Source organism: Myotis brandtii, unplaced genomic scaffold (genome assembly GCF_000412655.1).
Source record: "Myotis brandtii unplaced genomic scaffold, ASM41265v1 scaffold297, whole genome shotgun sequence".
Lineage (NCBI taxonomy): Eukaryota > Metazoa > Chordata > Mammalia > Chiroptera > Vespertilionidae > Myotis > Myotis brandtii.
In genome coordinates this window covers 1280710-1297552 of record NW_005361351.1, presented here as the reverse complement: position 1 = coordinate 1297552, position 16843 = coordinate 1280710, and the positions used below count along the sequence as shown (strand labels likewise).

General features: G+C 40.2%; 1 protein-coding gene across 5 annotated transcripts in view; it reads right to left on the bottom strand.

Annotated features, from left to right (window-relative positions):
• The window catches only part of LOC102255491 (aldo-keto reductase family 1 member C3), a 26089-nt gene extending 10948 nt beyond the window's left edge, over positions 1 to 15141 (bottom strand). The window contains exons 1-3 of one of the 5 annotated variants that reach the window (XM_005869517.2): positions 15086 to 15141; positions 3779 to 3900; positions 1198 to 1365 (exon numbers count right to left, since the gene is read on the bottom strand). In XM_005869517.2, the coding sequence (XP_005869579.1) occupies positions 1198 to 1365; positions 3779 to 3865 (255 nt within the window). In that variant the 5' untranslated portion in view covers positions 3866 to 3900; positions 15086 to 15141. Of the gene's footprint in view, positions 1 to 1197; positions 1366 to 3778; positions 3901 to 6514; positions 6553 to 10738; positions 10935 to 15085 lie in introns of those variants that run through there. The other 4 variants (XM_005869514.2, XM_005869515.2, XM_005869516.2 and 1 more) reach the window with 4 other exon arrangements.
• Between the last annotated feature and the right edge of the window lie 1702 nt (positions 15142 to 16843).

The window sequence follows — 16843 nt, the reverse complement described above, 5'->3', positions numbered from 1 at the left end:
TTCATTCACCGGGCCTCTAGTTGTATATATATGTATATGGCATATATACACAACTAGAGGCCCGGTGCATGAATTCTTGCATGGGTGGAGTTCCTTGACCTGGCCAGCAATCAGGGCCAATCCAGGCCGGCTGGAGGAAGGGACCATGGGTGGTTTGCTGGCCGGCTGCAGGAGGTTGGCTGTGGGAACACACTGACCACCAGGGGGCAGCTCCTGTGTTGAGCGTCTGCCCCCTGGTGGTCAGTGCACATCATAGCTACCGGCTGGTCATCCAGTCATAATGGTCACTTAGGCTTTTATATATGTAGATTCTAAGCAACTGTCTGATCTTCTGACTGGTAGCTTTGATGTGCACTGACCACCAGGGGCAGATGCTCAATGCAGGAGCTGCCGAGCTGTGGTGACTTGACAGTGTGGTTCTCGGGTGCTGCACCCCAGAACCAGAGAAGAGGGAGCCCAATTCCAAGGTGCATCATCCAAGAACTGCCCTCTCACAATCCGGGACCCCTCGGGGGATGTCAGAGAGCTGGTTTTGGCCTGATCCCCGTAGGCCAGGATGAGGGCCCCCACCTGCCAGAGGGACCCCGCTCACTCCACAGATGCCCTTTGAGCTGCAGCGCCGCCCCAGGTGTGGCTGGCCACTGGGGAGGGACCGTGGGAGGTTGGCTCCAGGGCGTGTCCAGCCCTTCTTGCTCAGTCCTGCCCCTCCAGCCATCTTCTAATTAATTTTTTTCAATGTGCATGAATCTGTGCACTAGGGCACTAGTATATATATATATTTATATATACATATACACATATATATGTGTATATATATATATATACACATATATATGTGTATATGTATAAGTATATATGTGTATATATGTGTGTATATATATATAATGTTTTTCTAAAAGCTTTATATGTACTTATATAACACCTATAAAAATTCTGTGACATAAATAATATCATCTTCATCTTACAACTTGGGAAGCTGAAGCATGGAGTTTAAGTAAGTTTAAGTTCAAGGTCACACATTGAGTAAGATTCAAATATAGGAAGTCTGAAGAGAACTCACATTCCCACCCAACATGTTCCTAATCAGTCTTCCATATTCTGAGAGTGAGTCAAAATGAAACCAATGAGAGGATTGCCAAGAAATTATTCAGCTAAGAATGAACTTCCCTAAGATTCATATGCAACACTATAGAGCACCTTTGAAGTGCAGAATATGTCATCTCTCTTCACAGTGCCATTGGCAATTTTCTTCCGGATGGCCCTCCCAATTTCTTCTTCATTTAGGTACAGGTAAGCTGAATCAATATGGCGATAGCCTACATCAATTGCTCTCTCAAGGGCCTCTTCCACCTTACTCTTAGCAACCTAGAAGAGCATAAAAAATAAAGACTCACTTTTTGAAAAACACATGATCAATTCCATGAGCAGAGCTAGTTGACAGAACCTTTTGCTTTTCTAAGGTCTAGAAGCTAGAGGTGACAAAGCTAATTGTTGACTTATAACATGTGATAAATGTTTAACAACTGACTAAAGAAAAGTCTTGATTTCTAGTATTTGATAATTTCTATGGTGCAAATACTCCCCCCATGGCTAATTTCAAGCTACCAGTATGGGGGAAAGATGCTCACAAGTGAATCTTGTGAGCCATGAGCTGGCCCTAGCACATTGCTGTGTTTAACCCCCTGCTTCTGCATTTATACTCTCTATGTGATCTATAGATTTACACAATCTTTATATTTACATTCCTAAATTAATTCACTTTATAAGAAATTATTAAGTTGGTTCCAGCCCAGAAATCCAATGCTAAAAATTATCTATCAATGCAATGAAGATGTAACTTTAGATGGACTACATTAGTGATTTATCTATGTAAACTTGGAGAAACATGTCAAACAACATCTGAGGTAGGACAAAAATGTAAAAGAAAATAAACTCCCTTTTCACTCAAAAATACCTCATAATTATTTTTTGGTGATCATTTTTGATTCACAGCTTTGTTATTTTTCATAGCTGCCTACTTTTCACCTGGCCCACCGGGCTGAACCTTTTAAATTATCTGTAATTATCCCCTCTCCATTACCCCCTTCTACCTCACTTTGTAATGAAAAGGTCTGGGGTACAGTTTAAAATTTTCAACTCCTGATGAGTTAACTATTTCCATGGAGATTAACTGGCTATGCTTAGATTGAAGAGCCAAATCAAAGGAAAAGCAACACATGCCAATGTCTTGCTGCAGTCCTGAACATTCACACCACATGGCTCTCACACTCGAGAAATTATCCTACAACTTTCCCCAAACCACCATAAACCTCACCAGAAAACACTGAAGATGAGTTCTTGTAAGGTTGTAGTGCTTGAAACAGAAACATGCAAGGTGTTTGATAGACCTGGAAAGTATTATGCTAAGTGAAATAAGCCAGTCAGAGAAAGATAAGTACCATATGATTTCACTTATATGTAGAATCTAATGAATAAAATAAACTAAGAAATGGAGACAGACTCATGGATACAGAGTAGAGACTGACAGCTGTCAGAGGGGAGGGGTTGGGGGCTGAGTGGGAAGAATAAAGGGATTAAGCAAAGAAAAAAAAAGACTCATGGACACAGACAATATGGTGATTTCCAGAGGGAAGGGGGGTAGATATGGGTAAGGAGGGGATAAATTGTGATGGACTGAGACTTGACTTGGAGTGGTGAACACACAATACAATATGCAGATGATGTAGTGTAGAATTGTATATCTGAAACCTGTATAATTTTATTAACCAACTAGAGGCCTGGTGCACGAATTTGTGCATGGGTGGGGTCCAGCCTGCCCGCCCCAATTGGGGCCAATCAGGCCAGGCAAGCCAGGGGCAGGGGAAGCAGGAGGTTGGCCAGCTGGCCCCACCCTTGATCAAGGGAGGCCGGGGGAAGGGGCTGCCTCCTGATTGGGCAGGTTGGCTGGCCACAGTGTGTATAATAGCTACTGGTTGTTCCAGTCACTCCTGCGTTCCGGTCACTTGGTTTTTATATATATAGATGTCACCCCAATAAATTCAATTTTAAAATAAATAAAAATAGTCTTCTGAAAAGAGAGAGAATTTCCAAGTGCCACTTGGCCCTCCCCTTGACACAGTACTAACAAACTGGCCTTAAGAGACTATTTCCACCCAGACCACCAAAACTCTAACATGAATTTTGTCTCTCTTCCTCCATGTATTTTTGTCACTGAGATTTCTCTCAATATTCTGTGTAGTGAAGGACAGGGGCAACTTGGATATTAGAAATTATAGAGAAACTTCATCACAAGCAAGCTTACTGTGAAGTCTCTGACCTATGGTAACATGATAACTGGGCTCCATTTATTCCAATATACTGTGAAATGGCTACAACTGGACAGTAGGTAAGAATAACAGAAACAGACTTACCCACCCCTGAACTACTGAAAGGTGACACCCTTCATCTCCCTTGATACAGTGCCACTCTGAGATCTTTGGACAAACAGCAGCAGAATCTCTTGGTAGCTCATTAGAAATATGAACTTTGAGCCTTCTCAAGGATCTATTCAATCAGAAACTTTGTAGGTAGAGCATCTAAATCTGCATTTCTAACAAGATCCTTAAATATTTTATGCTTATTAAAATTTGAAAAGCACTGACTTACTGCACAAAATAACCTAACCTGGAGAGAAATTGTCCTACCAATGAAGAATGGGATGCGAATCTGAATTCCCCAAATTTGAGCAGTGACTAGTTCTGATCTGCTGCCCCTCCATCTCCAAGGCCACTATGATTACCTTATTAGGAGCTGAGGTGCCAAATCCCAGAATAGGCATGGAGTGCCCATCATTCAGCTTCACAGAAAAGTGTCTCATTGCACGCATCTCCTTTCACTCTCTTGGTTAAACAAACAGATTTTCTTTATTAAAAGTCATTTGGAGAGAAAAAAAAAGTACAATTGCTATTTTTAACAGCTTTAATGATATAAAAGTCACATATCATAAAATCACCCCTTTTTAATTACACAATTCAGCAACTTTTAATAATTAATAACTTTTAGTGTATTCATAGAATTGCTACCACTATACAACTTTGGAGCAATTTTATCATCCCCAAAGATACCTCACACTCATTAGAAACAAGTCCCATTTCTCTCTCCCTCCAACCCCTGGCAACTACTTCCTGTCTTTATAGATTTGTCTATTTTGGAAATTATATGTAAATGTATTCATACACTTTGTAGCATGTTGTGATTACCTTTTTTCACTTAGCATGTTAAGGCCCAGCCATATTATACTTCACTTAAGAGTATTTTATTCCTTTTTACGGCTAAACTAGAGGCTCAGTGCATGAATTCGGCTCTCCCCAATGGGGGTCAATCAAACCAGCCAGTGGTGGGAAGGGACACAAGAGGTTGGCTGGCCAGCCCCACCCCAATCAGGGTGGGTGGGGCCAATCAGGGGTGGGGCCAGCCAGGGGAAGGGGCTGAGGGAGGTTGGCCAGCTGACCCCACCCTTGATTGGGGTGGGTGGGGGCCTATCAGGAGCGGAGCTGGCCAGGGGGAGGGGCCCTGATCTGGGGTTGGCCAGCCGGCCCTGCTCCTGATCAGAATTGTGGGGGCTGATTGTGGAGGGAGCCAGGCAGGGGGAGGAGCCACAGGCAGTTGAGGGGTCCAATTGGGGCCCTGATTGGGCCAGTTGGCCTCCCCAGCGCGCATCATAGTGACTGGTCATTCCAGTCGTTCTAGTTGTGCCGTCATTCTGGTCGCTTGGCTTTATATATATAGATATCATCCCTTTGTATGGATATACCACATTTTGTTTATTCATTCATCAGTTGATGAACATTTGGCTTTTTCTACTTTTTGCCTGTTATGAATAATACTTCTATACACATTCATGTACAAGTTTTTCTGTGGACATACATTTCCAGTTCTTCAAGTACATGAAGCTTTCCATCTATTTGTGTCTTCAATTTCTTTCATTGTTTTGTAGTTTTTAGTATACAGGATTTTCACCTCCTTAGTTAAATTTATTCCTAAACAATTTATTCTTTTTGGTGCTATTATAAATGCGATTGTTTTCCTAATTTCTTTTTCATACAGTTTGCTGTTAGTGTATAAAAACACAAATGATTGCTGATTTAGATTACTTTTATTTCTTTTTCTTGCTTTAAGACTTCCATTACTATATTGAATAGAATTGGCAAGAGTGGGCGTCCTTGTTCCAGATACAGATAGTACCTATGTCTTCTCTCAGTTCTGCCTACATTTGCTTTGTATATTTAGGTATTTTGGTGTTGGGTCATTATCTATATATATAAAGAGGTAATATGCAAATTTGTCCAGGACACCGTAATGTCATAACCGGCTCTAAGCCTTAACAGTCATGACCAGCGTGGCTCAGAGCACGCCTCCACCCCAGGGGACACACACAGGGGTGGGGGCCTGCTCTGAGTGGCCGCGGCACTGCTCTGGGAACAGGCCCCCAGCAGACACACACACAGGGGGGCCTCTGTTCATGAGCTACAGAGGAAACACCTTTTCTGACCGCTCATTGGCTAAGCTCCCTCTACGCCACTTGCAGTGTTCTTGGTAATTTGGGTAATAAGAATCCAAGAAGGTGATCTAGGGTTTTTCACCTCAATCCTGGAGGAAAAAACAAAGGTCAGGGACTAAGAAATGTCATATCCTGCCCTAGCCAGTTTGGCTCAGTGGATAGAGCCTCGGCCTGCCAATCACAGGGTCAGAGTTCAATTCTGATCAAGGGCATGTACCTAGGTTGCAGTCTCCTCACTGGCCGGGGCCCAGGTCAGGCTCATGCAGGAGGCAACCAATTGAAGTGTCCCTATCACATTGATGTTTCTCTCTGTCTTTTCCTCTCTCTTCCACGCTCTTTAAAAATTAATGGAAAAATATCCTCAGGTGAGGATTAAAAAAAAAGAAAGAAATGTCATATCTTATGAAAGAGACATCTTGAAAATGCCTAAAAAAAAAAATTGTCATTTTTTTCATGGTGAAGAGACTGGAGTCCATGTTGATGAAAACACCTTGGTGGCTGCAGTGGCAGGCAGTGGCAGCAGCAGCTGGTGATGGGGGTGGCGCCCTTCCCTGATCAGCCTGGTCACCTCCTGCAGAGGGAGGCCAGACTGCAGCTTAGGCCCACTCCCCTGAGGACATCCACTGTGGGCTCCTGGACTGTAAGAGGGGGCAGGCTGGGCTGAGGGACCCCCCACCCCCAGTGCATGAATTACATGCACCAGGCCTCTAGTCTAGTCTTATATAATAAAAGAGAAACATGCAAATTAACCGTCCTTCTGCTACGCTCAAGTCACGCCCACAAGCCACGCCCACCAGCCAATCCAGGAGTGAGCATGCAAATTTACCCAACTAAGCTGGCACTGGCCACGGAGCTGGAGCGAGCAGGAGGCTTGGGTTGCCCCTGGCAATGGAGGAATCTAAGCTTCCCACCTGCCCTGGGCTATACTCAAGGCTACAAAGTTTCAATTATAGAAGATAAATAAATTCCAGATACCTGCTTCCAGCCAGTTGTGGCCTCCACTCAAGGACCTGGGCTCCGCTCAAGGCTACAAAGTTTCAATTATAGAAGATAAATAAATCCCAGAAAAAAAGAAAAGAAAAAAGGAGAGGCTGGGAGCTTGGGTCACTGGGGAGCGTGGACAGCCTGAAAACGACCCTCAGCCCCTCACCCAGGCTGGTCACACCCCTATGGGGTGAGGGTCCCTGCTGGGGGGCTTGGCCAGCCTGCAAATAGACATCAGGCCCTCACTCAGGCTGGCCACACCCCCATGGGGTGAGGGTCCCTGCTGGGGGTTTGGCCAGCCTGTAAACAGCCATCAGCCCCTCACCCAGGCTGGCCAGGCACCCCAGCGGGACCCCCACCCTGACCTGGGACACCCTTCAGGGCAAACCAACTGGCCCCCACCCATGCACCAGCCCTTTATCCTATATAATAAAAGGGTAATATGCAAATTGATCCTAACAGCAGAACGACTGGTCACTATGACACACATTGACCACCAGGGGGCAGATGCTCAATGCAGGAGCTGCCCCCTAGTGGTCAGTGCGCTCCCACAGGGGGAGCTTTGCTCAGCTACAAGCTAGGCTGATGGCTGCCAGCACAGCGGTGGTGGTGGGAGCCTCTCCTGCCTCCTCAGCAGTGCTAAGGATGTCAGACTGAAGCTTAGGCCTGCTCCCCGCTGGCAAGTGGACATCCCCCGAGGGGTCCCAGACTGCAAGAGGGCACAGGCTGGGCTGAGGGACCCCCCAGAGTGCACAAATTTTTGTGCACCAGGCCTCTAGTGTATATATATAATTATTATGCCTTCCTGATGGATTGGTCCTTTTGTTGTTTTATAATGCTCCTCTTTGTCTCTTGGGATAGTTTTTTATTTAAAGTCTATTTTGACTGATATGTATAACCACTCTTGTTCTCTTTTGGTTACTATTTGCACACTTTTTCTCTCCCTTAACTTTCAGCCTATGTGTGCTCTGTATTCTAACATGATTCTGGAATCTAACATGATTCTCTTATAGACAGCATATAGTTAAGTCTTGGTATTGTTTGTTGTTTGTTTGTTTGTTTGTTTTAATTCAATTAGTCACTTTGTCGTTTGATTGGAGAGTGTAACCATTTACATTTAAAGTAATGGCTGATAGGGAAGATTCTACTATATCACTTTGATAGTTGTCTTCTGTTAATCTTGTTCTTTCATCTCTCTTTCCTTTTTAAAAAAATATATTTCAATTACAGATTACATTTATTGTTATTTTGTATTAGTTTCAGGCATCTGTCTTTTCCTCTCTTGATGTGTTCCTCATGTTTTGTTGATTCTTTGTAGTGGATATCCTTTGAATTCTTTTCCTTTTGTATAACTTCTATAGGTATTGTGTGTGTGCGTGTGTGTGATAACCTTGGAGCTTACATACAATATTGTTATTTCAACTATGCTAAATCCATCAGAATTTCAGGACTGGTGAGGAAGATGCTAGTTCTCTGGTCAGCCACAGAGAAGATGGAGCAGGATGCATAGATCAATTCTGTTCTTTCCCAGGGGGAGCTGAGAGCTGTGGCTTTGTATCATCTTGCTCTGTGCTCAGCAGAGGGAAGAATCTATGGTATCTGCTAGCCCATGCCACCATCTCTGTCTACCCTGGGTATCTAGACTGTGGCGGATTCATCAGAGCTCCTGGTGAGGAACTGCTAGTTCTTTGGGAAGTCCTGGAGAATTTGATGAGCTGGAGATAGAATGATGGGCATAGGGCAAGTTAAAATGCCACAAAACTCACTCTTCTTAATAATGTTCAGTGATTTTTCTTGAATGAGTACTCCTTGGATTTTTACTTTGGTTAATTTATAGCTTTTGTTTTGTTTTTAATCCTCACCCGAGGATATTTTTTCCATTGATTTTTAGAGAGAGTGTAAGGGAGAGGCAGAGAGAAACACTGATGTGAGAGATACACATGGATTGATTGCTTCCTGCATGCCCCCACCAGGGCAGGGAGCTTGTAACCGAGGTATGTGCCCTTGACCAGAATCGAACCTGGGACCCTTCAGTCTGCAAGCTGACGCACTATCCACTGAGTCAAACCGGCTAGAAGGAGTTTTAAAAATAGATTTTGACTATTTTATCCATTGCACTCATTGCTCCTGTGGGGATCACATTTTGGAGGTCTTCATTCTGCCATTCCAGAAGTGATTTTCTATTGCTATTTTATGCTTAGTTTCATATTTTATTATAAAATATTTTAAAACATGAAAAATGGAGAATAACATAGTGAATCTCTATCCATATACCCATCACCCTGCTTCAACATTTATCAGCATTTTACCAATATTATTCCATCTCCTTCCCACTTTTTTTTTCTGGTGCACTTTAAAGCAAACTCCAGAGTAAAAAGTTCATGCCCAAGAAAAATGTGGGCCTGCTCCAGAGAAAGCCCACACTGGGTTCTTTGTCTGGAGGCTTTTATCTCTCTTTTATAGGCAGGAATCCTAGGAGAGGACCTGGGGTATGGGGGGTTGTCTTAACAGAATATTCATTAGTTTTCTTTCAATATATTGATTCACCAAAATTAGTTTTTCAGAGGGATCAGGCTCATTCTCTGGTCAGTTTCATCTCTAAAGATAAATGTCATTGAAGAGGGACCAGAACCTATGTGGGTCTGCCCTGGCAAGGTTTGGAATGTGTAAACCATTTGCTCCTGAGTGTGCTTGGTGAGGGAAGATAAGACCTTGTGATTTGTTAGCTGGCTGTATTGCTCAAATTGTTTGGCCTTGTTTAATTATTTTGTTTCAGTTACCCCATTCCACTTGCCCTGGAATTTTCCCAGCTTCTTACTATCCTTCCTCAATTCCACATTCTGGATTTGTCTTATTGGTTCATTTGTGGTTTTCCTGAAGTTCTCCCTCCATCCCTTGAATTTCCTATAAATGAATATTGGCTTTAAAGGCTTGATTAGATTGTTTTAATCTAGTTTTCAAAAATACTCTTTAAATGGGTGTTTTACTTCCTATTGCATCACATTGTGAGGCAAATTATGCCTGGATTTCAATTGCCCTTTTAATTTATTAATTTAAACTTAGAAATGTAGGTGGGCCCAGGGTTAGAACTTCATTAAATAGCTTATGGAGAAAATAATTAAAGATTAATCATTCTAAGACCATGTTAGAATAATATAAATGCATTGGGGTTGTCAAATTCCTTTCCACCATGCATTATCCCTAATAATTAGAGGAGATTTCATTAAAAGGGGCTGATAAATGTTGTTAGATTAATTTCTGGATTCTAACTAGCTCTGTTTTAATCTTTCAAATCCCTTCCTTCTCATGCCTGATCTGGTGCATTAAGATACACCCCCACTCCCTGAAAAAGCACTCTAAATTACTATTAAATATATTCAACCTCACTTGCATATATGAAATATGCATTAAATGTATGTTAACTACACTTATTGTGAGGATTGTTTCACAATATGTACAAATATTTAATCACTATGCTGTATACCTGAACTAATGTTTTATGTCAATTATACCTCAGTAAAGATCATGTTTCTGTGCAAAAAATGAAGTATTAATTTCAGCAATCTGTTTAGACATTCTTAAATGAGATATTCCAAGACTGTTACAGATTCAATGAGACAGGAATTTTCTTGTTCTGTTGATCAGAGTGTAAACACTGAGGCACAGCCTTTTGAGAAATTGATTTGGTAATGTCAGAAAAGAGTTCAAAATATAGCATACCTTTGATACAAAAACAATCTAATTTCTACAATTCTATCCTAATTAAACTATCTAACTTTTTAAAATAGATGTTTATTGTAGCATTACTAGTAATAGAGAAAGCTGGAGTGTAGTTTAATGACCAAGGACTTAAAAATCACTACAATTCAGTACAGCAATTATAATGCATGGATAATATATTATAGCATAATGATAGAATAATGTACAAAGAGTAAACATAATTCATACAAATGATGTTTATGCAGATTTTATAATTAAATGGGAAATTATTAAATTGTTAATTACATAAAAGTATGGAGTACAGAGATGTGAATGAAGCAGATTTAACTATGTAAACAATGCATACAAGGAGTGTGAAACTCCAAAATGTTGACAATTGCTACAATACTTGCTTCATTGTGATTTTGTTCTCTTATCTATAAGCCAACTTTTAAGATTTCTAAGTGAAAATATATTACTTTTGAAGAAACAGATTACAATTTATTTTAAAATTACCTGGACTTGCAGGCTTTATTACACAATTTGCCGCAATGAGCTTCTCAGCATGTGCCCAGCCTCTCTGTGTTTAGATTCCTAAAATGCCATCTTCTCAGCTTGTTTGCCACTGAACTCTGTTCAGGCCTTTTCTGGCCTCTCACTGGGCATCTGACCTTGGCCCCCCTGCCTAGGTCTGCTTCCTTCTCTGTCTTGCTGATTTAGAAATGCTTCTGAGAACTTTGAGCTGGCACAAAGCCACCTAGGCGAGTGGCACCAATAACCCCAGGGCTTGTTGAGAAATGCTTGTAGCATTACTAGTAATAGAAAAAGCTGGAGAGTAGTTTAATGACCAAGGACTTAAAAATCACTACAATTCAGTACAGCAATTATAATGCATGGATAATATAATTGGATAGTTTAATTAGGATAGAATTGTAGAAATTAGATTGTTTTTGTATCAAAGGTATGCTATATTTTGAACTCTTTTCTGACATTACCAAATCAATTTCTCAAAAGGCAAGTGGCACCAATAACACCAGGCAATTTGAAACGACTTTTGGTATTTTGCACCCATCAATACAAGCTGCCAGCTTGATTCCTTCCCTCTGCAATCCCCCCTCAATACTTATTCTCAACATTCTTCAAACCTGAGTTCCTATATGCCTGCTGATGCCTCCATTTTCTTTTAATTTCCTTTAAACAACTTCCTTAAAATAAAGTCACTATTGACATAGTAGAAAATACTAGTGGTTGACAATATGTCAGACTGTAAGAGACAAAATATATTAAATTGAAAAAAATTATGTGAAGTCATACCTTTAAAATAATGTTTCTAGCCCTGTCTCTCCTAAAGGAGGTAAATGGTATCTAGGGGCACATTTACCCATCAGCAATTTTTAAAGGCAATACCAGTGACCAGAAGTAGGTCCCTAACCCTATTTAATTATAAAAGACATCCCACTGAGGCAGAGCAGACTCTGAAAGGGTGGCTGGGAGCAGTGCCTGGTGTAACTCCCTGAGGCTGCAGAATGAAGAATCAGACCTTTAGGAATCCCTGCCTAGTGCTAGGGAGGGGGAGATGAAGAGATGGAAGCAATCTGGACAATATGTAGATGATGAGGGATCATCGAAAGTTCACCAGAGGACAACAAAATGGTATTTCAGAAAAATCAATTAAGTACACTGTACAGCTGGAGTTAGAAAGGATAGCATATCAGGACATGATTTGACAGTTTTAAAACCATTTTGAAAACACCCAGTTTCATTTTCTTTGCTCACCATAGTACCCAACAGGCAGGCCTTAGTAAATAAATGTTAAATATGAGATAAAAAAGAAAAAAGAAATCTATCTTCTTAGAGAGCAACTATTTTTATCTCGCATCAGGAAATTCAAGACAGAACTAAATATTGTTGCCAGAAACCAGGGCCGATCCCAGTGGCTGCCAGAACAACTCTGAAAAAACAAAGGCATATACTGAGGGAATCCTGCCAGACAAGCCCTGACAACTGGAAAATGCAAGTCACGCTACCTTGTTAATTGGAAAAAGTTGAGGCTGTGAAAAGCCATGAGTTCACAATTATACTGAAAAAAATAAAATTAAGATGAGTTTAGGAAAAGACAGTTAAAATGTGTATGTTTTATTTAAAAAAGGATGAACAAAAATAAAATACATTTAATTTCTCACTGATTTTAATAGGGAAGGTAAATGTATATGAGTAATTTTTTTTGTATATTAATATCAGGTTATAAAATAGAGCTATGTACTTCTCTGCTTATGTAAGCAGGAAATTGAGGATAAGCCCAGCACTTAGAAAGTGTATGTACAGGAAAGACTGTGACTTCCATTGGCAGGAAGAGGGCCAAAAAAGAGCAATTTGGTGAAACCTTGGAAATGTTGACACAACTAGAAAACACAAACAATTCTATGAAAAAAAACAACACACTTGCATATACTAGAACTTGTTGTCATTGACTGGATACAAGACAAATTCACAAAAATTGTGACAAAGTTCCTCAAAATGGAAACAGGTAAAATATCACCTTTTTTTTCTAATGATAAAAAATTCAAAATACTTAGGAATCAATTTCACAAAAATTATACAGCTTCTATAGGGAAAAGAAACTATAAAATATCATTGAAGGCATAAAATAATATCTGAATAAGTGAAAATGTATGTAAATTTTTGGATAGTACATTATAATTTAAATTCTTATAAAATAATATACACTTCCAAGCAATTCTACTTAAAATTCCAACAGAATTTTTTGAATTAGATACAAATTGCATATAAAAATATCAATGCGGAGAGAAAATTTATGAAGGAGACTTTCTTTACTAGACCTCAGAACTTATTACAAAGCCAATGTAATCTAAACAATAGCAATGGCATAATGTTACACAGAAATACAATGGAACAGAATAGAAAATTCAGGATTAGTTTTTATTTATATGAGAATTTAAGATATGATTAAAAGGGCATTTAATTCAGAGAAAAATGATGAATTATTTTATACATGTTGCTGGAACAAAATGGCTATCCACCACAAAGAAAATAGAATTGGATTTCCCCTCTCACATCTTATATCTAAATAAATTCCAGATATGTAAGTAATATAAAGTGTGAAAAGGGAAGAGAAAAATACAAGAAACAACAATGCACAATCTTGTGTGAGAGAAAACCTTGATATAAATAGACCAGAAAATTAAATGCTATGAAAGAATAAATAAACATATTTGAGTACTTAAACTTTTGTGTGGTTAGAGTTAGTAGACAAATGACAAATTTAGAAAATATTTATAAACCAGATGAAAGGAGCTGATATTATAACCTAAAAATGCTCTTAAAAATTGACCAAAAAATAGACTAATAAGTTGTAAAAATTAGACTATGATTATGAGGAAACATACACAGAAGAACAATTCCAATGCCACAAGCATAGTATAAAGCATTTAGATTCACTAATAGTAAGAGAAAGCAAATTAGAGTAACAAAGAGATTCCCGTTTATAGCCACCTGACTGGCAAAAATATAAGTCATATTATCTCTTGGGGGCAGGAGTGTGGATAAGAAAGTAATCTCATATATTGCAGCTAGCTGTGAGACACTGAATTTGAAAAGGAATCTGGTAACAACTATTGAAACTAAAAGTTCATATCCCCTTTAACTCATGGATCCTGATTCCACAGAATAAAAGTTCCTGTGTAATGGTATGTATATAAGGCTACTATTTTATATAAACATGCTTAGTGCCAACCTGGTAACCAAGTGAACAGTCAAAAATCACTGAATGATTATGGTGCATTCACTCCATGTGGTATTTGCTACAGTAGTGCACTTGGAGGAATTTCCATGTGCTGAACATAGGGAAGTGTGCAGTCATCCCCCCTTATTCAAGGGGGATCCGTTCGAAGTCCTGCAGTGAATGCCTGAAATTGCAGATAGTACCAAACTTTATATATACTATGTTTTTTTCCTATACATGCATATCTATGATAGTTTAATTCATAAATTAGGCACAAAGATTAATAACAATAACTAATAATAAAATAGAACAATTATAGCAATATACTGTAATAAAGTTATGTGAATGTGGTCTCTCTCTCCCCTCTCAACATATCATACTGGCCCTAGCTGGTTTGGCTTAGTGGATAGAGCATCGGCCTGCAGACTGAAGGGTCCTGAGTTGGAGTCCAGTCAAGGGCACATTGCAGGCTCGATCCCCAGTAGGGGACATGCAGGCGGCAGATAATAAATGATCCTCTTTCATCATTGATGTTTCTGTCTCTCTTTCCTTCTCCCTTCCTCCCTGAAATCAATAAAAAATATATTTTTAAAAAGTCATACTGTACTGTATTTGCCCTTCTTGTGATAATGTGAGATGATACAGTGCTTACATGATGAGATGAAGTGAGGTAGATACGCTGGGACGATTCACATCCTGGGCAGGATATAGCAGGAAGGCGTGAGTTCCTCAGGCTACTCAGAATGGTATGCAATTTAAAACTTATGACTTGTTTATTCCTGGAATGTTTTATTTAATATATCTGGACCACAGTTGATTGCCAAAAGCAAAACCATGGATAAGGGGAGACTACTGTATCAGGATCCAGTTTTAAACTACAACTAATACTTCCACATAATATACATATAAGCATATAAAAAGCCCACATTAAGCTGTTCATATTATTAACAGTTGGTTGCCTTTTTGTTTCGAGGAGTTGCTGAAAAGAGTGAAGAAGAGAGGTTATATGTGAATCCATGCAAAAAGGAAAATTTCAACCAGAAAGCATGTATTCATTTAAAATTATATATTTATAAGTTTCTTTACATATAAAGAGGTTAAATTAAGTAATATCAACTTACAGAGACAGCAAATGATATAGCACTCGGTACGATTCCTTGAAAGACCAGGAGGAGTGCATTATAATTTATAGCTGAGTTACTGGGAATGTTCCAATAGTGAAAAAGGGAGAAACCAGACATCAAGGATGATTTCCTGTATGTAAAGTGGATACCTAGGACATGTCCAATTGCACAAGTAAAAGCAGAGATGACAGTTGCCCAATAGATACTGGCATTATTTTTTTGTGTGTGTGCTAACCTGCCTCTCAATATTTGCTTTGAGAAACTTGCAAAACAAGTAGGTGTTGATTGCCAGGGTACTGTTTTGTACACCTCTGTCTTATGATACAATTAAAGTTATAGACCACATTATGTACTATAATCAAAGAAGAAATGGTCAAGAACAATTTCAAACATTAGGAAAAGGAAACAAAATCACCTCTGCTGTTCCTCAAGACAAATACTAACACTTTTAAAGATGGGAAAATTCAGTGGTGTAACTGTCTTTCAGAAAGAGGTCTGAGCCTGATTTGGAAATTTAGAATTTATCCAGGCAACATAACATTTTCAGTTGGAAAATGTTGACTGTCTAATACAGATACAATAAGGCTGTCATTTATAAAATCAAAACTATGGATATCATGATGTGAATCAGGTGCCTGAATGGTGAGAAAAATGTTATTTCCACAGTTAATGATTCATCCCTGACCTCCTGAAGAGCCTTCATCCCTTCCTTCTTCTTCTCTTTCTTCCCTCCATATCTATGGCAATGGTTGTAGCCACTTGGATTGGGGGGTGGTTGGATTCCCCACACTTTGCAATACTATGGGAGACTAAGTAGAAGTATCAGTGAATCAGCCTGTGTTAGATTTGCTCTCCCACCATTTACTTTATAAAAGAGATGGCTAAAGCACTGGTAATTCCCAGATTTTTCCCAACGCTATGTCCTGTTCACATGTACAACACTCTCATGAATGTGCCCAGAATTTAGTGTTGGGCTGAAGCACAGGCACCACATGCCTGCAGGTGCCAGGGTTCCCATATTTTAGCTTCACTGCTCTCCTCTTCCCCAAACCTGACTGCCGTGGACCAGTGTCAGCACGCCTGTTGAAGAGCACTGTGCTCGTGAGCATTCGCAGTGCAGGGGCCTGACCTGAGTCCAGGTGGCTTGCTGAAATGTGCTGGGCTTTGGATTATCTCTTTGGAGCTGGCTCTCATAGAAGAGTCCATCATCTTATGAGCCTGAGAACTGCAGTGTGTGATCAGGCACTCACCATGCAATTTCCTTACAGCTCTTTGAGGACACATGGCCTCACCTGCCCGCTCCTGCCCATTAGTCAGCCCTCTCACCATTCACTGCTGTCTTCTGCCTCAAAAGAGGCATTTAGGTTGCCAGTGTTTTAACCAATTGCCTTGAGTGAGTAAGGCACAGATCAAGAAAGAGAGAGAGCTGTGAAGTTGAAAGGTCATTTGTAGTCACAGTTCACTGGGGCAACACAACATGCCTTACATGGCCACTCAGAAGAAACATCAGGGCCAGTCACATGAGGTAGAGAGAAGAACTACAGGAAGTGACTTTAGTGTGGCTTCCATGAGAAAGATTGGGAAAGGCAGGGTAAGCAGGCTTAGGACTGGCTAGCTCTGTTTGACACTGCCACCCTTTCCTCCCAAGGTTCACTAGAGAAACTATCTGGTCTATGGGGGTTTTTGCATGACCAGTCTGGGTTAATAGTGTTGGTGGGGATTCAAACTTCCCCCAGTTGTACACATCGGGCTGAA